This window comes from Larimichthys crocea, chromosome IX, assembly GCF_000972845.2.
Source record: "Larimichthys crocea isolate SSNF chromosome IX, L_crocea_2.0, whole genome shotgun sequence".
NCBI lineage: Eukaryota > Metazoa > Chordata > Actinopteri > Sciaenidae > Larimichthys > Larimichthys crocea.
The window spans coordinates 10,836,693-10,860,019 of NC_040019.1; the positions used below are offsets into that span (position 1 = coordinate 10,836,693).

The 23,327-nt window shown below is 41.0% G+C and overlaps 1 protein-coding gene across 3 annotated transcripts in view; it reads left to right on the plus strand.

Annotated features, from left to right (window-relative positions):
* Positions 1-23,327, plus strand: part of ctif (CBP80/20-dependent translation initiation factor) — a 51,058-nt gene that overhangs the window by 24,040 nt on the left and 3,691 nt on the right. The window contains exons 7-13 of one of the 3 annotated variants that reach the window (XR_003462860.1): positions 5,527-5,603; positions 9,899-9,979; positions 13,377-13,962; positions 15,009-15,308; positions 18,029-18,184; positions 18,312-18,610; positions 23,215-23,268. Coding sequence is in view for 2 of the 3 variants with exons in the window: in XM_010742569.3 (XP_010740871.1) it covers positions 5,527-5,603; positions 9,899-9,979; positions 13,377-13,962; positions 15,009-15,308; positions 18,029-18,184; positions 23,215-23,268 (1,254 nt within the window). In the remaining variant the exon portion in view is untranslated. Of the gene's footprint in view, positions 1-5,526; positions 5,604-9,898; positions 9,980-13,376; positions 13,963-15,008; positions 15,309-18,028; positions 18,185-18,311; positions 18,611-23,214; positions 23,269-23,327 lie in introns of those variants that run through there. The other 2 variants (XM_010742569.3, XM_027282056.1) reach the window with 2 other exon arrangements.

Here is a 23,327-nt window from a genome sequence, read left to right on the forward strand (position 1 = left end):
GGTTGTAAGATTGGCAGTTTGGTAGTCAGGGTCAAACCATCAAAAGCTAAATCATGCATTATGTGCTAAGATGTTGTTGCTGCTTGGGAGCTACGTGGCTACGTGGAGTGGCTGTAAAAAAGGACACATCCTCTCTGTTAGCATCCCAGGTAGCCTCTCCCAGTGACCTGTGATTTTTCACTGGAATGCTGCAGGGTATGTCAACTTCCTTTCAAGGCCGTTGTGCACACCCAAGCACGTAATACAATGCAGACACAAGCACACACCTCAGTCAGGGCTGTAATATTTGAACTTGGCAGCAAATCGATTTGTTTTTTGGTTGTCGGGTGAGCTGAACTGAGGCAAGTTATTGAAACACATTTGTTGTTGTTATCCGTGTCAAAAATGTATCTCTACATTAAAACTGTCATCTTTTAGGATAGGCTTTGGTTAAAACAATTTCTTTTTAGTCTTACCACCTGCTCCATCGTCTTTATCTCAAAGATATAACAACCTGGATGAAAACATTTTCTGACAGTCAATTGTCATGAATCTGATGTCATCATTATCGGTCTTCAGTCCCTCGACAAGCACATTCAAAGCTTTTCCCTCTGTGTTGACAGTTTCAGTCGTTTTCTTCGTGCATTCTGATTCTCTTCTTTCCTTCAAACCTCACATGAATCACATTGTCAAAACTGTCTTCTTTTTTTTTTTTTTTTTTTCCCCCGGTGAAAAAAAAAACTCTACATCCATTTCATCCTTTTCCTTTTCTGCTCCCACAACTTTCATCTTCTCATTAATCTCCTCTGTGGTCTTTCTTCCGGATCTCCTCCAGAATCCTGCCTCAGCGATGGCCAACCGAATGCGTGCAAAAACACACGTCGATGGTAGATTGCTTTGTAGCATTAATGGGGTAATTTTAGTGTTTGGCTTGTGATTGGCGAGATGGAGGATAAATGATGACTGTGATAATTTTCCAGCTTTATAAAATCCTGTCAGCGTTATTAAAACTGCGCAGTGTTTTTGTGTGATTTTATATTCTCATCCTGCAGCCACACATCAGTGCCATCTTTTTGAATACCACTTTTGCATTTTGGACCCAGCCTCTTCACAATCTTTTTAGTCTTTACTCTTTGTGCTCATCCTGCAAACCTACAAATATAAACAAAACCCACGGACAACAGCTCCCTCTTTTTCTATTTCTACACTCAGTCACACTCCTCGCTTACACAACCAGCCCCCCTCGCCATCCTTGTCACGTCCACAGGGCTCGAGCTGCCTGCCGCGAGGTGAGAGGTCCTCTGGCTGGGGACCAGGACAGCACACGCCTCTCTTTGATCTATTCCGTGTTGGCTGCTACCTGCAGATAGCATATTCACACACACACAGCGCTCCCTTTCAGCCACAAAGGCAGTTCTACATCTCTCGCTTCCTCCCTCTCCAGTTCTGCATTACAAACTGTGCGTGCGGTTGCAGGTCTATGACTTTTCGCTGATGAGCTGCTGCTGTTCAAAATGTTTTTTTTGGGTTTTTTTTTTTTCGGATGTAGATTTGAGACTCAAAGGGCCAATTTTTCATTACAGCAAAAATATCTGATGCTTTAATGCAATCTGAAATAGTGGTGGAAAAATACAACAACTTAAAGGGTTTGGGTGTAAGTGTGTAATGTGCATTGCTTGACCCTTGTGTGTGTATGTGTGTGTGTGTGTGTTCTTGTTTGCGCGCATGTGTGTGCGTTCACTGTCATCTGGTTACCATTTGAAGGCAGAATTACAGCTAATGATATCCTAGAGGAAAACTACAGTAGCTAAACATGCAACAGTTCCTCCGTTTCTTTCTTTTTCTTTCTCCACCTACTTTTTCTCCCTGTCAGATGCAAGTAGTTGAAGTCTGGAGGGGGAAAAAAAGGAGCTGCATTTTTACAGATATTAAAAGTTTTGGGTGTATATGTGAAGTGTTTTTAATCGCTCTGTTCAGAGTAAAGCTTTGTCCTAATAGACAGTTTAAGCGTGCGTCTGCCTTTTTTGGATATTACTGTGCCACACGAATACAGTGCCCCCCCCATCCAACTCATCACCCCACATACACACACTTTCTGCCTCACATCTGGATTCAATCAGAACCCAACGATCCCCCAGCAGCCTCTCTTAGAGAGAAGTAGGTTAGAGCAGCAGTGTCAAATATCAGGCTCTCTCTCAAACTCATTAGAATATCTACAGTGTTTCTGGAAGTCTGAATATACAATGTGTTTGTGCAAAAGAGAAAAATCACAGAAATCCATAGGCACTTGCTGCAAACAAAAAATATTTGCAGCATTTTTACTCCAGTGCTGTGCAAGTATGGTGTATAGTCTCTATGTACACACAAATGCTGCCCTTGTGGATTAGTAAAAGACTGCCGTAAGCCAAAGCAGCACTACAGAACAGTTTACAATCATTTTCTTCTTTCTCTTTCTTTCCTATATTTAACTGTAAACCACAGTGAAAAAAAACAGACTTTCTTGTGACTGTACAAAATCCACCGCAAGCTCTTGTTACTTCTCAACCAATGGAAACCAAAAATACAAGCGAAAAAAAGCAAAACAAAAGCACTTTCTGATTAAAGAGCAAATAAGAAAAGAGCGTTGCGTGGGTATAAAAAGATTTGCATTGGGACCGTGGCTTCCAGATCCACTAAAGATGCACTTTAGATTAAACTCTTGTTTAAGTTGTCTGTTTTTTTGTTTTTGTTTTTTTGTTAGACATTTATGAAGAAAACAAAAAAAGGGAAGGAGTGAATGATCCTGTACCAAGAGCAAACAGCCCACAGAGCCCCACCTCCCTCTCACAGACTGTGGTCACCTTCTTGCACAATGCATTTGGTTGAGAGTTTGGGGAAATTTGGGTTTCTTTTTGTTTTGCATCAGCCTGCAACTATTCGCTGCACAACACACACACACACACACACACACACACACACACACACACACACACACACACACACGCATTCCTGATCACAACTTGACATTGATGCTAACCGACTTTGGTTGTTGCTGAGGCAGGTGGGCGCTTATGCTGTGCAGAGCGTCTGCTTCTAACACAGTGTAAACCCAATGCACGGCACTTCGACAACACGTACATAGTCACACACATTTATATACCATTGCTGTATGTATATAAAACAATGATGGTCCTAGGGCACCTATAACCATGGTAACAGCAGCACATAGTGATGCTGAGCAAAGAGGGGGGGGCTGTTTGATTGACAGGGCTGATGTTTAATGGATGACAGATGGTGTTATTCCCTTTTCATGGCAATGGAAGTGGTGATACCTGACAAGCTGCGCGTTCCATGAAAATCTCATAGATCACAGCCACATGCCAACAAAATGCCATATGTAACCAAATTGTTTATTTACTGCAATTGCTCGTTTTGATCTCACTTGTCTATTTCTTGTCATTAAATATGGTTCCTGTACCCAAGAGTGCCTGTCACTTGGGTTGCTAGGCAATATCAAATTAAACAGGAAGGAGTATGTTTCAGTTCCAAGAGTTTAAATTAACGTTTAAATCAGGAGAGAAAAATATTTAACTGATTCCCTGAAGTCTTGAACATACACAGCCTACATCCTGCTACATAAGCTAAAAAACATTTTCTGATTTCATCTTCTCAAATGTGAAAAAACACGCTGCTTTTTAATGGTAAAAATAAATTTGGGTTTTAAATAGTTGGTTAAATAAAACAAGCAATTAAAGAAACCATCTCTCGGAAATTATGTATAGTTTCTTTTACAGACTAATCAACAGTTTTATTAAATACAATCCTACTCTCCCTTTTGCATTCCTGCAACTTCTCTTAATCTCTAAGACTGCGTCCAAAATCACTACCGGCCGCCACATTTGAGGCCCTATTTTCATGCAGTGCAAGCAGTGCTCTGACTGTTTTGGTGAGAATTTGTTAATTCCTTAAAATTTGCTTTGCCCGTCAATGTAGTATTTTGGTTCCCAGCACAGCATCCACAAGGGGAGGGTATAAACAGGTGGGAGGTTCATTAAAGTACAAACTTGATTACTTGATGACCAAAAGAAAAAAAATACTTTTAACATTCTCTAAACTGTAGATGTGTCTAAATCTGCATCAAATTACATTTAATGGTTAAACTAGGATTTCTGGTAAATTCTAAATTTCTCTTACAGTATTTATTCTGTGCAGCTGCTTCAGACTGTATGGAAACCTTCTCCGATCTTAAGGCAGCAAGGCAGATGTTGATAAATCTGCAGCTTCTAATTTGAGAAGCTCCATTACGCTGTCCACTGTGTTTACCTTGATTAAATCGTGTATAAATGACATCAGGTTACTATAAAATAATCCCACACAATAATCTACACACATCAGACTGTATTTTGTTGTTTATTTGCTGTGAGATGCATCATCATAAATGGTTTCGTCAGCATTTTTTTATTGCTCGTTTCCGTCATCATTGTACAAATCGAATCAAAAATGTCACACCACGTGCCTTTGGCTGCAGACTTACGGTGTGTTATTGTTGTATTGCTTCACTGTGATCGATGTGATTGAAACACAGCTGTTTCAGAGCTATTAGACCAGAAATGTGTGTGACTGAGAGTGCACGTATTACTCACCACACCCTCTCAGATTCATATTCCACTTCACCCAGCTCATTTGCGCTTTGCGCTGCTGCACCTTCATGAACAAAAACAGCAGGTGTGCTCAGAGCTGCACCCACACAGTCTGCGCACCCAAGACCACCACGGTTCACTTGTCATTGCACTCGCACAGTGAAAACAGAGTCCTGGAGTTTGTAAATACTACATCAGTGGTTCTCAACTCACTAAAATTAGTAGGTTGTTGTTAACGTGTTAAAAACAGGGTATTCAGACTATAGTACATAGTGATTTTTAGTTCAGTTCTTTTCCTGTAACCCCCGGTTTAAAACTACTGCACTGTATAGTCCCCTCAAAAGTTTCTGTACTGTAATAAAAAAACACTGTCATGGTATCAATAGTACTTTTTGCAACATTTTAGAAATGTAAAAAAATATATAATTTTGGCCAAACGTCTACATAACAGTTCTCTGGTTGCTAAATGTTAATTAAGACCTGCCAGCCAATCAGAAAAGAGACTCAGTGGCCATGGTAAAAGTGCAGTCATGGAACAGTTTTACATGGTCGTTAAGGACCTTTCTAATAGTAAATTGTAATGCAAATGTACATACTGTACATATCAACGTACAACATCGTCATCGCTGTGGACGATAAGAGGAGGAAAGCATTCATACACAAAGCACATAGCAGATATTTTTGAATATATGCAAGAACACTGCTGATTTTAAGTCTTAACTTGGTATGTAGCTTGTTTGTTTGTGCAAATAATACATGGCACCGTAAAGTGCTTCCTCAAGAAAAATGCTAGAATTTGTCTGTCACTAGAAGCAAGCTCTCCACTTTTTTATTGCGTTAAAGCATTCTATAGAAACTTTCCACAGAGTGATTTATATTGCTGGTCTTGACAGCAGCTGTCTCTTAATCTATGATTTGTCTCCTACAGGTCTTCCCACCCCTTCCTAACGAAGCTGAGATCGCACACACCAAAAAGCTCTTCCGACGCAGGAGGAATGACCGACGGTAATTACACATGCATCTTGCACGCGTGCACACACACGCACGCACGCACACACACACACACGCACACGAACACACACACACATACCTACCACAGTGAGAGGGAATGTTTTTTTTTCTGTTGATGTCAGATGTCAGTGCACAGCCAGTCCTATAGCCTTAACATCTCTCCCCAGCCAAAGCAATGTCAAGACAGGAATGCAGGCTCCACACTTCATTGCAGACAGGAAAAAGAAAAAACACTTGAGGAGACATTCAAGGTTTTTTCATGTTTAATAGGTCACTCAACAAAATTAATCTAGTTATTCAGTCACCCTTGTTTGTCTACAATAGTCGATCTTTTTTCCGATCAAGGATTTTCTTGCCGTGTTTTGCAATATTTAACCTATCGCCCTTTCCCAAAACCCCCAACTCTGCCACTCTGGCACTACATTTTGTACTGGCACATCTGCTCCAATTGTACACACTCCGAAATCTAATTTCGCCCAAGTCTGACTTCATTGAAACCAGGTCCTTAAGAGAAAGAAAAAACATCTCTCCCTCTCTCGTTCTCTCGCTCCCTGCCCTGATGTCACTGGAAAACTGCTCTTCAGTTGCTAAGAGACAGGCAAAGAGAAAATATTTGGGCTGTATTTGTAGTTGAAAAGAGGAAAATTTAGCTATACCAAATGGACAAAAGCACTTTCATCCTTGTTTTTAAGTACAGGGAATAATTGGTTCTGTCCAAAGCTATTGTGTTTATGTGCAATGGGCGCAGTGCAGGCCTGGCAAAAAGAAAAGAACAAATATATAAACTTGGACCAACAGCAGTTTGCTTAGGTTTCAGTCCATTTGTTTTGTGAACTGGAAATATTAACAAGAGACCATCCTGTAGCTTCCAAGCACACTTTATCACTTTTTTACTTCGTATTAAACGGCGTGTGTATGTCTGGTTATGAGCTAAAAGGTCCAAGGCTGCTACCAAGAACTGCTTTATCCCTTTTGAACTTTGACTCGACACCAACAGTCAAACCGAGTGGTGCAAATATTCATGTAGATGCTTCACTTATGTCAGAGTTGCACATGATCAGCTACACATTGACTAAAGATTTAGTCCACTCTGTTTGAGAGAGGCATGGCTTGCATCAAAGCATACCAGGCTAATTTGGAGTCCAGGGACACGCAATTTTAAAAGGAAGTACTGTCTTGCATGACTTTCCCTCCACAGACACTCCAGCCTGTTCCTTTTTCTGTCATTAGGAATGGTTGAAAGGGAAAGATTTGTAACATACTATAGCATAACAAGACACTGGATAGGATTCTCAGGCAGTGCAGGAGAATAACTAATACCAGGACTTCAACCTGTGATTAATGTACATCATATAGTTTCTTCTTAATTACTTCTTTGTTGTGGACTTTTAAATAGTTGTACTGGAGATGTCTTTCCCAATCTTCTGCTAATGTTAAATCTGTTCCAGTGGTGAATGAATACCGTTCAGGATTATGGCTCAGGCTACAATATGAACCCAACATGAGCATTGTATTAGCATTCATCTCTTATATGGTTATGTTAAGATGCAGCCTTGGAAAGCATATTAACCTCATACCGCCTTTTTTAAAAGATAGTTTTCCTAGGGTGTCATTTAGCTCAGTTGGTAGAGCAGCCGCCCCACGTACGCAGGCTCAGTCCTTGCCGCAGCAGCCCAGGGTTCGAATCGGACCTGTGGCTCTTTCCCGCATGTCATTGAAAAATAAAGCTTGAAAAGGCCAATCTTTAAAAATAGTTTGTCCAAATGTATTTGCACTGCGGAGATGGAGAAAGCAGCATGAGGAGGAGATGTAGAGGATAAAAAGACTAATCTGACCTGAAAAGGTGGTCAGTGCAACTCTATAAGCAGACTTTTAAAAAGAAATGAAGCCATGCCTGTTATTCCAATGCAGATGTCGACAACTGGCTAAATCATTAATCAAACAGATCTCTTACAATAAGCAACAATTACAAAGAAGTGAGGGCAGTAGAAATTAGAATACATCTTTATTTTTTTATGGCAGATCATTAAAACCTTAAACATTCATACACATAAAACCGCCTCTGGCAGAGTTTAAATTGTTTCTTTCAGAGTTGGCATCGTGTCTCAGGCTACAGAGAAGTCGGCACCAGAGTACCAGTGTTTAGTTTTAAGTTCAAGTTTAATTATCACCTATAATCATGAAGGTCCAATCACAGTGAAATGTCTTTACATAACCTCCTATTTGTTCAATAAATATCAAATAATGACAGAATAGTAATTCAAACTAATGCATATTTCAAAGAACCAAGGTAAAATATAAATGTGATGTCAAAGATTCATCGCTACTCTCCAACCTGGACAAAGGAACTTGCTACACAGCAAAGTATATAAAAGACTTGTTATGAAAGCCTGGAAACAAGTTAATGTAGTAGAGAGATGGTACAAAGAAAATGGCCTTCACACTGTTCTTCACATTGAAACTTAGCATGTTTGCTCATAAAATATATTAAATCCAGACTATTTTAACTTAAAATAACTTCTTGATGCTACACTGACGTGTAACAGAGAGACTGGTGCCTCTGTCATTCCCACTCTGCATCCCAAATGCATCTTCTCCCACCATGTAACTTGGGTACGATCTCCTTTTTACAGCACTTTGTTAGACAACACTAACTACGGGTCTTAGCCTATGGTCTTGGCTCGGTATTTTCAGTGCAGACATCATGGCAGGGGCAAAGATGACGCTGGAAGCTAAAGAGAAAGAGCAAGATTTACAAAAGTAAAGCTCATACCCGGATATGTTTGTCTATCAAACATACTAATCCTCTTACGTCTATGTCAATAAATACTCACTGTAATGAGCAACCACACAGATAATGTTATACTTTGTGTAGTATTGTATGTAATGCAGCAACACGGCTGGGTGAAGAAAAGAAAAATCTTTAAGTAAGCTTGTTGGAAGATAAGTCATGATATATGGGAATAAATATTGATCGTTCGACTGTATGTGCAAAGCTTGAGTTTGTATTGAATAAGGCACAAGAAAGAGAAATGCTGTGAGACTGAGAAATTGAGTAAAGGAAAAGTGTAGGCTGGCTGTGGCAGGAAGGAAAAGAAAGGGGAGGTAGTGCATGTGTTTCTACTTTAGTATGCACGTCAAGCAGGGCTGAAATTAGTTGTGATTTACTGGAATGTGCTGCTTACCGCTGCTCCGCTCCAAAACAGAAAAGGGGCAAAGAAGGCGCTAATATGCTCCTTCATCGTCCCTTTCTTTTCTTTTCTTTTCTTTTCTTTTCTTTTTTGCTCTTTATAAATAAAGATCTGTCAGTTACTGAGTAGCTTTTGTACAGCTAGACTTGATGACTCGCGTCTTGCAATTGAAGAAAGGTGATTTTAATACAACACATTAAGCCTACCTGCCTGGTTTAAGCATCCACTTTCCACACATTGTTGTTATAAACTAATAAGCTGAACGAACAAGTACTTAAATATGATTGATTTGAGAGGGATAGTGCCACACAGACTCTTTAAGAAAAAAAAGAAAAAAAGGACTAACTGCCACCACATGGAGCGTCAAATCTGTTTTATGATCAAGATGACGTCTGCTGTGTGTATGTGTGTGTGTGTTTGTGTGTGTACAAATGCACTTGAGGAAAAGCACACAGCAGGTCTGCTTGTTTTTCTGCACCTACATTGAACCGCCTGGTTTTCTGCTCATATCCTCTGACTACGATGACTCGAAGTTGTTGACTTGTAATCTCCAATTTGTACATGCACACACATTCAGTGAGTTCCTGAGTTTTGAAAACTTGTAGAGGGGAAAAAGTCTCCACACAGTCCATTAAACCAGTGTGTTGTGTGAAGCTCTGGCAGTGTTATTGACTGTCTAGCCTGAAGGCATCTCTTCCCCCCGGGCCAATTGATCTGCTAGTCTGGGTCAACCAATGGTCCATTGAGTCCATGAGTTCTCCATCCAAATACATGCACATCCACAGCAACAGCCATGATCGATCACCTAGTATCCTGCCTCCTGTCACGATCATACCTGCCAATTCATTTCATCTTTTCAGTTCCTGTAGTTCTGTGCATGTTGTTTGATTGACATAGTTATCAACCTATAGTTTTTTTTTGTTTCCCTCTTTGCTTCCCTGCTTATTTCCTCCTTTTATATTCTATAATGTCCCATCTCCTCCTTCATGTTATCTACAAAAAATTACGTGATATTTCCTACAAATTGTTCTATCCCTTCGTCTTCTCCATCCTTTCCAATCGTCTGCATTGTGGCACACCCTCCTCTCCTGCTTGTAGAGTGGTTGATCAGTTCACCCGAGACCAGTTAACCGTACTTCTGCCTACTGGCCCTGGGGGAAAGCGACAAGTCTCAGCCAGGTTAGTAACAACGTAAGCCAGACCCTGAGCACAAAATGGGACTGGAAGACATTTTGGACATGTGACACAGATTTGGTTTATTCTATTATTTGGTATTTACTGAATAAAATATTTCCTTTGTTCTTGTTTCGCCAAATATTACAGTAACGGACCATCACATTGGCTAATAGCTGAAAATAATAAGTAGGTAAGATGCAAATGGGGAGATTTAAATAAAGAAAGAAAGAAAGAAAGAAAGAAAGAAAGAAAGAAAAGAAAAGAGGACTCAGCCAGGCAACGTCAAACACTAATTTAAATATGATTAATGCCACATTGTTATCAGATTTATCACCTCAACCAAAACCAAAAAAACAGTTTCTCATTTGATTACGTGATTGATCGTGCCAGAGACGATTGAATGAAATTTCATCAGCGGCCCCATCATTTATCCTCGATGCAAACCTCTCCCTGGATGGTCAATCCAAGCAACACTCAAGCTACTGCAGAGCTCGCAGTCATTAAATATAATTAACATTTTATTACTGTCTCACTTTCACCTCTCCGCATCATCAGTAGATCAGGGGATGGGCTTATTAGAGCTGAGCCTAAACTAACAGCTAGTGTAGAGATCAAATTAATCATCAGATGAGTGAATGTGTGTTTGAAGAGAGAGAGAGAGACGCAGTGTGTCTCTGAGCAGTCTGCAGCTTTGCAGAAGATTATGAAATCTCATCCTGCATTCCTATTAAATGAGATCTAACGATTTCTGTCAGTCAACGTTAAGCTATTATACTTTATTATTAAACACTGGTTAAAAATGTGAAACCTTGATAAGCAGCTATGCAGTAATTAAATGTTTGCTGTAGAAATGAACAGATACTGAAGGATGCTGATCGGAGTTGCCTGACATAAAGGTGTTCTTTAATCGTTGTGTCCTACAGAAGCGCCGACTATAGACATGTGATTAAAGACTTGTGTCTGACAGATGAGAAAGATGCTGAGAATATTTCCACTGAGTTGGAGGCAAGCTGTTGGATAGAGTACATACTGAGAAGATGAACTGTCTCTCAGACTCCCCAAGAGAGTGGAGGAGAGGGGCCAGGCGACACATCAACCAAGGCACACACACACACATAAAGACTATATATACACTTGGACACATTCACTTTCTGTAATTGTGTAGGAGGGATGGAGCATTATTCCTCCAAAAGATAGACTTTTCTTTAAAGTAGTGTTTTGATAACGTTGGTGGAGAGAGATGTCTAACTAGCCTGATTATCAGACTGAACTGTCGTTTCTTTTCGCTTCATTCCTTTAGTCTGGCAGTGTGTTTATGTCTCGTTGGGGTCTTTCTATTTTACAGACATGTTGGATTTAGAGTTATTTATCTGCCATTATGCCCAAGGTCACATTATCAAATATCCTGTTTTGTGCAACCAGCAATCCAAATCCCAAAGATATCCAAATCACTCCAAAGACAAGCATTTTGGACTGAAACAATTCTCCAATTATCCAAATACTTCAGATTAATTTTCTGGAACAACAGCAGAATTTACTTTTGAATTGCTGAAGAAATCAGAGATATGAACAGTTTAGGGGTCTGGGAGCAAATTAAAAATATTTCCTCCTGCAAGAGAGCACTCTCTTTTCTTGTATTGATTTATAGTGACCAACTTGACCCAGATGTTCCTGAGAAAATCCCTCCTTCAGTGTGTTGTATTGGAATGCTTTATATTGTAAATTAAACCTATGGCCTTAAAACTTCACTTTTTAAATATTTATTTTTTTGACAATAAAAACCATTATCTTTGCCATCTCACAGTGCCATAGTCTAAATTCTGATCATCGTTAATATATTTGACTTCTTTTAAGCTTGAAGAACATTTCCAAGGTTGTTCTTACCTAACTTTGCAGATTAACTTTTGCCACACAGTCCTCTTTCACAAGGTAGAACAGTTTCTATGCTTTTGTGATGCCGCCTCGAAAAATATCTGCCGCACAAATTAATTTTTCATATTGTTGTCTAAAAAAGAATCAAGCATTTGAAGGCTGTTTAATTAAAAAAGTGCAAGGAAACGTTTTGTGTGGAAGGATGAAGCCCACATTTGCAGTCTTGCCACTGATGAACTTGTACTCATTTTGACTTTCTTTGGACGTCAATCCAGCCTCCAAAACCCAGTAGATGTCGCAGGTTTTGCTTTTGTGTTGTTACCTCTATTATTCAAAGAGGGACCAAAGCTTGAATGCAAGAAGCATTTTGTACTGTTTAACATACAAAGTCTCACTCACTGCATTGCCACTGAGTGCATTTGCAAACAGAACGAACCTGGGCACAGACACATTCTCTGATTTACTGCTTATTATGCTTTTAAATGGTTTATTGATTAGTCAACGTTTGTACATTTTCTCTCAACTGTGAACTTGTGTCCAAGGTGATGCACATTGCGTGTGGTTGGAAACGCGTGTGTGCGTTTATGCACTAATGTCTTGTTTCTACGTCCAGTCGAAGTGTTCAGGGCTAATTCTCATGGTCAGTAGCTGACTACTGATTTCAAACTTAACAGTTGGATTTTTTATCTCCAGGTTTTGATAGTTCGTGTATCATGTAATTCAGAAATAGTGGCTTAACCAATTATCTGTCTGTCAACATGCACTGCGACTCCTTGTAAGCATTTATATCACGAGTTATAGGCCAGTAGTGTCTTTTTTGTTGGTCTGTTTCATTGAATACATTTGTCTGGGACCTTGTAAAAAAAACAAAAAAACACAGCATGTCAAGCAAAGAGAGGAGATGCTTTTTTAGCAACTAGCTATTTTCCATCTGCTGCCCCTGTCAGGTGAAATGAAGTGGATAAAGTTGGTGGTGAACTACAGTATCTGGCTAAATAAAAGTGTGCTAGCTGCTGCTAGTCGAGTTTTTTTGCGAGTTCACAGGCTCAGGCAGATAATAGGTTGCCTCCTAGGTGCCAGGGTGACTAATCCCCTGGACCATATGTCAGTGGCTTGTCAAGCCCAGAGCCAGTGCAGCAGCAGGACACAGCTATGCAGGACAGGAAAACACAGACACACTGTGCATCCACATGTAAGCAGTCATCGGGCTTTTGATTTTTTTTTATAGCTGCTTAAAGATTGTGTCAGTAGATGATAGGTTAGAGTATGTGTCTGGTTGTGAATTGTCATAGTCATATTTGCAAAACAGCATTGAGACAGTTGAAGAAGAAATACAAATGGTATATTTTAAATGATCTAACAATGAATTAAAGGGAGATTTTTAGGTGGTACACAGGGGCAGGAGGAGGATGTAGAACATCATGGTGCCATGTGGGGTGGTCAAAGTGGACCAGAGCAGTTTATGGTCAAATCCAGCTGCTGCTGCTGCTGCTACATCACAATAAACTGAAACCTGTCCTCATTCCAGGAAACAGCAGCGGCCTCAGGGAGGAGGAGGTGGTGTTGGAGGGAAGAACCAACCTCAGATGATACAACAACAGTCACCACAACGCCAGAGGGATCAAAGCCAACAACAGTCTCCAAACCAACAGCATCAAAGTTTAACAGAACTAGGAGATAACAGAAACAGTAGTGCCGGTCAGCCGCCTCGTCAGTATCAAGGAGGACATGGGCAGCGCCAAGGAGGACCACAACACCACGGATACAGCCAGAACCGGCGTTGGCACCACAATCAGAAAGGTCAGGGGCATGGACAGACAAACGCTACAGGTGATAAAGGAATGCCCCCAAGAACAACCAAAGACAGAGAGACTGAGAATGTAAAACCAGGCAATGACCACATCAGACCACCTCATGACTTCGGCAGCAAGATTCCCAACGAATCACCCCGGCCCGAGTCAATATCCAACACGAATGCTTTCCCAGATCTGACAGTCAAGGAATCTGTCAACACACCAGGAAGTGGAAAGGCAAGCGAGGGCCAGTCGGAGCAGCCCAAAATCAGCTTGCTGCAGTCGTCAAAGGAGAGGCTGAGGAGGAGACTAAAGGACAAGGTACTGAAAAGCTGCTTAGTGCCTGTCAGTTTGTATTATGGGAAGCAGGACTAATGTCTATGTGTACACACACGCTACCATTTTAGCCTCATAATTACTTTCGTTATGTTCAAACACGTACAGTCATTAATATGTAGACACACTTAGATATTTAGCATTCAGAGTGACACACCGAGACTGGCGGGGGGGGGGGGTGGGGGGGGCTTCATGTTCTCACTGAGGAGGTGAAGAAACTAACGCGGCATTAGCTTAACAGTTTTTGATGTTTTCCACTGTGTGCATTAAACTGACGAGTCAGCCAACTGTGTCGCTTCTCTCAGCTCTGTCTTTCTACAGCTAAGTCATTACCACCAGGGAAGGTTTGATTTGACAGCACAGGACCCCAGCAAGGCCGCAAGGCAGGAATTAATAAACATATCCTCAGTGACACCAGTGAATCAATAGATCCGGTCTTAGAGCTAGCGCTTGCTTGATTAGGATGTACTACATACGAGAGAAAAAAAACATGATTCTCAAAAATAAATTTCCACATACAGTGAGTCAGCACTAACAGCTGAACATGAAACAATGAAACCTTGTTAGTAAATTTGGCAGAGAAATTGACAATCTAATGGATAAATGGTTGAAATAGTTAGTAAGAGTAATGGATAAACTATTGAAAATTACTGAAACAATACACACTTTTATGTAATTAACAGTGCTAAACATCCTCCAGTTGAAAATGTATTCAAATGAACACATTTGGAACATGATGGGGGGTCTTGCTGAAAGGTAGAGTGTAAATAAATTAAATTTCAACAACACATTAAACAGATAATAGCCTTTAATCGTTCTATCTACTGTATTTATCCATATTTTTCTAACTAGAGCAACTGTGAAATGGACGTTTTCTAAATTTTATTGGGCCTAATTGACTTGCTCCATTGTAATATTTGTGACAAATTAGCCTAGCATTCATTTTTCCTTCATTGAAATTACTTCCTGAGTTGTGTTCAAATTGCTTACTCTTGCCTACCACTCATGTCTCGTCTCATCTCCCACCTCAGGAGGAGGCACGAGTGGCGGCGTCAGGCTCCGGATCACAGAGCATGGACCGACTGGTGGACCTTCTGAACAGCATGAGAAGCAACAGCAGCGGGGTGGAGCAGCAGCTGGCCTCTTTCATGGAGGAGGCTCAGAGTTCGGCGCGGTCCGAGGAGACCCTGGCTCAGGTGGTCAGCACGATCTACTCCAAAGCCGTGTCAGACAGAAGCTTCGCCGCCACAGCCGCCAAGCTCTGCGACAAGATGGCGCTGTTCATGGTGGAGGGGACCAAATTCAGATCGCTGCTCCTCAACATGCTGCAGGTGAGAGGGAATTATTGAGCTGCAGTCTTTACTGACTGGATTTCTTCTAAACTATAGAACATTGTTAGATGATGGTTTTATTTTGAGTTATGTGGCTGATTAGACCTGTTCAGATTACGCAAAGCTTTGCTGCTTTTACTTAAGCAATAGATCTGAGCACTTCTTCACACTGTAGGAGACTGCTTACTGATTGTGCAACAAGCTGCTGTCTTGATAATGAGCTGACAGAGCATCTACTGCGTGGTTAAAAAATGAACACACTGATATGACTGTCTCTACTTTTGTCTGTGCAAGCGCCACTGTTTTGAGTCTCAGTGGATCTTGTTAGCATCAGTTTTGAATTAGAAAAAGTGTTGTCTTCTTTGAATAATTTTCTGCACTGATTCTGATATATATATTTTTTTTTCTTTCTTTTTTTTATTCAGTCTGTGTTAGCTCCATTAGAGCTTGAAGTGGGATCTCTCTCACGGGACTTGTACTAGTCTGCAAGTATCTATCAGCAACAATTGATTTACAATTAAGTCACAATTAGTCCTGAAACGCTAAGTCAATCAACAGAAAATTATGTGCTAATTGGTATCGAAATGCTTTAAGTCATTTATCAAGGTCAGACGTGCTCTGTTGTTGCAGCTTCTTTGCTGCTGAAAATAAAACAAGACTTTCAATTAAGACAAAAATTAAAAAAACATTTTAAAGATGATGACCCTGAAAGTGTTTCGTATCTTGCACTAAAGTCTGTTACTTTACTTTTTGAATCACTCCCTGTGTGACTTTCAGCTAAATAAGTTCCCAAAGAAATACATTTTAAAGCATTTTTTTTATAATGTATGTTGTATGTATGTATCTCAGAGGTTTCATTCAACCTTAGTTTTATGAGGAAGCACTTTCAGGTGTAATCCAAGTCTGTGTGTGAAGTTGTACAGTAAATGTCAGCGCACAGAGTAGCTAATCTAAGCACCCAAGGGAGAGCGACCCCCTCCCTCCCTTAACTTAGCAGCATAGTTCCAGTCTTGCACCTGTGATGAAAACATCCTCTAAGCCATATATTTCACTGCATCTCTCACCTTCTTCTCCCTCATGAACTCTCTATTACCATGTCCCCCCCCACCCCCCACCCTGACTTATCGCCTCCCCTCACCCAGAACGACATGGGCCAGTGCCTCGCCACTTCTCCCTGCGCACTTCCTCCTCTTTCTCTCTCCCTCGCTCTCTAACCATGCTCCTCCCTTTAACCCCTCGCTCTATCCTGAGAGTCAGACAATTTCGCCAGAGCGTCAGGCAGTCTAGATGAAGGCAAACAAGACATGCACGCTGTCTTGAGATGGCATTCAAAGTCTAAATGTTAACCCACCTGCTGCCTGGCCATGTCTTTCTTTTCCCTCCCTTCACTCCTACTCCTGTTTCCTTGTCCTGCAGATGCTCTTTTAGACTACACTCCTACACTTTTCTTTTTTTTTCCTCCTCCCTTCTGTTTTTGTGTTTTTCCACTGAAACACCTCTCTCTTTAGATGTTGATATTTTTATCCTGGATCCAGCAGGAGTGAATCCTTCCTTGATCCTTAAACCCCCCCCCCCTTGCTTTTTATGTATCCCCCTCTTTTTCACAGCCGTGTGGTCCCTCCTCCTCCTCTTTTTTATTTCTCACTTTTAATTCCCACTTCCCAGCCAGCACGGACCCCCTCCTTGTCTCTGACATTTTGGCTTTTCTCTTTAAAACGTTTTAAATGTCATAAGTAGGCCCATGAAGGCTGTCATTACCGATCGTTGCTTCCAGACCCCTGGATCTCAATGTGGGGGCAATTAGTCTGTGACCGCTCAGCTTATTAAAAGAGAGGCATCTGGGTTTGTTGTTGCTTTGATTAAAAGTAGCCAGGCTGTTACCTATGAAAGATGCTGTTTATTAAGCATGGCTAAGAAGAGCATGTGGCCTCGCTAATGCAGTTGGCAGCTTCCTCATCATCCTCCTTTATCAAATAAGCTCGTCCTCTCTGTTGCTAACGCTTCAGTCCTCTTTCTTGTCTGCTTTTCTTGTTGTTTTTGAGTGTGCGTGGTATGTTTGTTTTTGTCAGCGTGAGTGAGTTTTTCTTTTCTTTTTTTGTTGTTGGATCCATTCAAGGCTGAATATTCTCTGTATCCAGGTGAAAGCAGGCCTTTACTGTACGAGTGTGTGAGAATATAAGCCGCCTGTGTTTTCAGTGCACTTCAGTCCACAGTAACAGGCAGGAAAAAAAATGACAAGCAGAGCGATTCAACGTGACTGTTAATAAAGTTTCAGTTTAACCTGCCGTATAACATCTTTACAAGTGCGCATTAAGCATTAACCCTTATTAACCCCAACACTTTTACGGCACCGACACAGTTCACTACCCTTCACTTTCAAAGCAAATTAACATATTCTCCTCTACTTCTGGCAGATAAAAGAAATTCATGAATTTGTTTAATGTGTTTTTCAGCTGCTTTTTAGCTTTAAGTACATTAAGTAGCGAGGTTAATACATGTCCCACCTACAAAAACTCTCATCAGAGAGATAGCAAGGATGATAATGTTGATTACCACCACTGCTGATGAACCCGTGAAACGCTTAAATACCCTCTTCTCTGCCGCCTACCTAGAACTTCTATTACACATGAAATCTGGATAAGCTGTAGTGTTTGAGTGTGTTTTCCAAAATTTAATCTGTATGCATCTTCTTTTTTTTTCCTTTCTCCACCTCCACACAGAGGGACTTCTCCCGTCGAGAGGAGCACCAGCAGTCAGATGTAGAGAGGTGGTTAGGTTTCATCACCTTCTTATGCGAGGTGTTTGGTACCATGAGGAGCAGCTCTGGGGAGCCGTTTAGAGTGCTGGTGTGTCCCATCTACACCTGCCTACGAGAGGTCTGTATTCATTCATTCTTTTTTTTTTTTTAAATCAATAACTATGTCAATAACAGATCGATTGAACCCGTCCATGTGTTCCAGTGAGAGGAGTGTCCAGCTGAGTCTGTATATCTTGTCTGTTCAGATCAATACGTGCACCAAGCCAGAGTTTCCTGTTTTTGGTCAGACCTAGTCTAGACTCCAGACACCACACTGAGGTTTGGTTAGTGGTGCAACCAGTCAGGACACCATCCGTTCCAGGAAAATGCGTGACCCCTGGTTCATTTTTCATCGGCTGGTCATGCTCTATTACACGCAAACTTCCATGATCACCATGGAAACCATATACGCTAGCCACAGCAGAGACACCACGATACAGAAGTACGACAGATGGGATATTGAAAGGGGAAGCGAGTGACGGTGGAAGGGGGTGAGAGAGAAGAGGTGAGAGGAAGCAGATGAGACTGTGGTCAGGTTGACAGTTAGTGCTGAGGAAGTTTACTCATAGCATATCAGGTAGAAGAGAGAAGGGACAGGGAGACGACAGAATCTGGGAGTGAAAACTGTTTTTAATGTGCAGTTGGTGAGGTAGAGAAGAAGAAATAATAGCCGTGTTGAGGCACGTGCAAGGTAGTTTTACCGCCCACACACCCCTGCCGGTCTGGCACTCAACACACACCCTGCGTCTCGCAAACGAGCACAACAATCAACACGCAACTAATGCCATCCACGCCCTGTCTGAGCGTATTCCCAGGGCACCATCTCAGCAGACGGCCCGGCAGCATGTCCATGGGTGTGGACGCACGGTGTACTCAGTCAGAAATAAACACAAACACACCTCCGTAATACAGCATCAGCAGTGTCACATTTAGCCCGACGATGCTTGAGGTCAGAATACACCTGGGAACAATGTCAAAATATTTGTGTAATTATGTGTGCGTGTGTGTGTGCGCGCGCGTGCTTGTGGTTGCACGGCCATAATGTGCATATTCAACAGAGCCCATTGTTCCTGATTTTTATCCATCTGCTGTTTTGTCTATCCTGTTGTAACACGTAGTTTTGGGTTCCAGCTACAAGATTTGTGCGATAACGTGCACTTGTCTGTGTTATGTGTATGCGTGTGTGCGTGGAAGTCTTCTGTGTTCATAGCCCGCAGAACAGGATTAGGTAACAACTGAGGTGTGTTAGGAAGTGTGTTTGGGATACACGTGCTATTAATATATATAGAGAATGAGTTAATGAGCTGTGATCGCAACCAATCATGAGTCACACAACCCAACAGTGTTTTTTTAAAATGCCACAATCGACATAGATGCAGCATGTTTAATCATCCTCCACTCATCTGCATTAATGCGCACCTTATAACAGGTAACACACCACGCTCCGTTGCCAGAAATGTCAAACTTACTCTCAATCTGTAAACTAACACATTATCACCTTTTCCTGAAGAAACAGATACTATTTTACACAACCAGAAGTTACAGAGCAACATTAGCGTTCATTTCTGGTCACCTGATGAATGGAAGACCAATAATTACTCAAGTTTTAGTTCCATTTCTGCTTACCACTATCTTTAGTAACTAAAGTCTCATCTGCTGTGTACAGTACGGTGAGTTTATCCAAATTTTTTCTCAGAAAACAGCTGCCTGCTGCGTCTAGGAACTAAACGAACCAAATGAACCAAAACAGTGATGACAGTTGCTGGTCAGACAGCTGAACAATGAGCGGAAATTCACTGTCACGATACATTATTATTTAAAACATAGCGATTATAGTTACTTTTAATAATGCACATAGATGAAGTAGATTAGGTATTCATCATCTATGTGCACACTGAAGCACAGTTTAAATTTAAACTTCTTTATTAAATGTTTCTGGATCACCATCTAAAATTGGTTTATTGGGCTTGCTACTGTCTCAGCACGTTACTGTGGTTACGTACTGCAGGTTGTTAAGAAACTTTGTGGTGAGTGTGTAATTTTAGAACAGTGATTGAGCCAAACAACATGTGCATTAAACAGGTGAAATGCACCCACTCAAAGTTGAAATGAATGTTTATCCAGACCAAAGTTTAAAAAGTAATAAGTAACAACATAGCAGGCAACATGAAAAAAGCAGATTGTTATTACAATACCAAAAAAAACCAGATAAAATCCACCTGCATATGGTCCAAATAGGCCTTCATCAGGATATTGGTTTGCACTTGGACACTGCAGACTGCATGTGCACACACTGTCTCTGGTAGTGACCTCAGGAGCTATTTATATTGTGCTTAGGTATCCCTCTTTGATAGTCAGTATGGACCCTTGGAGTTGATGACAAGCGACTCAAAAATATGTGTGCTTTTAAAATCTGTATTTTGAATATTTTTAGCATCAAATGATTGAAAGTTAGTAAAGTACAGCACTGCTACGATAGAAATAGAGTAATATTATGTAACGTAACTAAGGGAAGTGCTGGTCCTGACGCTAGACCTGCTGTTGCTATGCAACTATTGGAAACCCAGTAAAAGTTGAAGTAGTCATAATTTTAACTTTGAGCACTCTGTGTGTCTTTAGTATCCTGATGAAACATGCTTGTCTCTCAGCGCTCGCACATCCTTTCTTTTTTCCGTAGCCAGCGGTATGATGACAGCTTTTCATCTTATACAAACACGCGCGTTTGAGAAGTGATGTCAGACTGAAAGACAGATGAAGCCTCAGCAGAAGACTTGACAGACATGGATGGGGATATTTTTCTAGTTGACTTAATTGAGACACTCAAGGCATTGTTCCAGTATGTTCTTCCATTCTGTGCTGCAAGAGGATCACAGCTGTCCTAGTTTTGTTGCTTTTTATGTTACTGATCAAAATGTCTTTTGAGTGAAAATACTGTAAATTGAGTATAAGGCTTCCCAGCACAGCAAGCTTTGTTTCTTTAACCAACAAGAGATCTGGCTGGCTTTAGCTTCAGCAGAGACTCTGTGTGTTACGTAGTTTCACAGAAAGCGTTTTTCTGCATATTATGGTGTAGGAATGACGGAGGAGAGCTTCCACACTGGAAAACAGAGAGAGAAAGAGAAGCTATTGCAGTTGATAGGAGATCTGATTATAGATGAGTATAGATTATAACGTTTTAAACGTACTAAGCAAAAACTTCTCCCCAAGCTCCCCAGAGAACTCATTATGCGCTAATCCTGCTTGTCACATAGCTCTCCAACTCCGGGAACGACGAGACTTGAGTTCCCACATCAAACGGCCACCCTGTCACCACACCCGTCGTAAGCATACTGAGGAGCTGACGTCTGCGCAACTGCTGGGCCTGAATGATAGGTGGAATACCATTAAGCTTACAGTGTGGAAATAACAGGCCAGCTTATACTGAATGTGCGCCTTAGGATCAGATGGTTGTTTCTATGTCAGTTATGAAGATTCAGGTGTTTCTCTTTCTTAAAGCTAGTGTTTAAGCATACTTCAGTCTGTGTCTGTCTGTCTGTCTGTCTGTCTACTGCTCTATGCATGGAGGCTCCTGTTTGCTGAAGCCCCTCTATATCATGCCAACCGAAAAAACTAAAACGCTCGCCATTATTCCGTTTAATCCTCTTGATTTAAACCTGCAATAACTGTTTTTTATTGGCTACTCGGTTGCAGCAGGGACAAGTTGTGAACCGAGAATTTAATCATTTACACATAACAACTGTATATAATAATAACTCTGTAACAGTAGTTACGACATTTTAACAACATGAATTCTCATGCTGGGCATCCATAAAATGTGGATGGTTTCTGTCCACCTGCAGCTCTGTTTTTGGTCTCTACCAACTAACTCCTAAGGGAAATATTTGGCACTTAATCTTATTTGGCTAGATACTCCACTATGTTCACCAGCTAGTTTCAGGTAGTGTACAATGGGTTTTTAAAGCTTTTTCACTATAAATAGCAGCTAAAAAGCTAAAAAGGAACTCTGTGAGAGCAGAACAGTATAGCGGTGGGACCGGGACAGCTAAACAATGAGCTGAAAGCTGCATGACGTCGAGGGAAGCTGCACATTCTGGTGATAATTCTCTGTAGCTTCATCAACAAGACTGACTAGTCTTTAAAAGTTCCAGTGTGTAAGATTTAGGGGATTATTTACAGAATGTCAGAAATTATATAATATGATAAAAGTCATCATAAAAGTGTTTTCATTGGTGTATAAACATCTGAAAATAAGATTTCTTGTGTGTTGTTACCTTAGAATGAGCCTTTTATATCTATAGACACTGTTTCTACAGTATCACAGAATGGACAAACCAGACTCTAGAGCCTTCACCCATGGAAGGAGAAGGTGAAGCAAGGGGGTTGCAATCCACAACTACACTGCGAGATGCCACTAAATCCTGCTTCGAATGTATTCTCTCCATAATCCAAGTTGTTGTTTTTTTTCCCATGATTGTGTGCCTGTACTCTGTATTTATACTTCATTTTACTCATTGTGCATCAGGTCTATGCCTCCAAGGATTAATTACACATCACTCCAGCATTTAACCCTCCCTGTTACTTCCTTTACCTCCTTCAGATTAATCAAAGTAGTACTCTAGAAACAGCCTCTGAGCTGGAAAAGGGGTATTTAACCAGATTCTTTCTTAAATTCCTTTCAGCTAGCATGTTTACCAGCTCCACGGTTTGTTTTTAGCTATACTGTGTGTTTGTATGGGGATATACAGTGTGTATAAAGCACGCCTTGATGTGTGATGGTTAGAAAGCTTGCCAGGATGAAAGCCGGGCGTGTTGACTTCCAAGATTTGAAATGTTAATGTTGAAAATATTTACAATAGGGATTAGCTCTTTTTTCCCCCCTACTCTTGTGAACTGATTTACACAAACACAAACACTTGCATTTGCCTAATCTCCCCACCCGCGTGGCCTATATCCAAATATACATTTATTTGTTTGTGCAAGCCTTGCTGGGTTTTGCTCACTCACGACGCTGAACTTCCCGTTACAACATTTATATTTCTCTTGCCTTTATTTTGTGCAGCTCTTTGATTTGCAGTGTATTCACACACTGTCTCTTCTTGTCCATTTTAGCTGTTGGAGTCCACGGACATTAAAGAAGATGCAGTCCTCTGCTGTTCCATGGAGGTATGGACCTCTCTCTCTCTGACACACACACACACACACCGTTAATGCTTGTGTTTTTA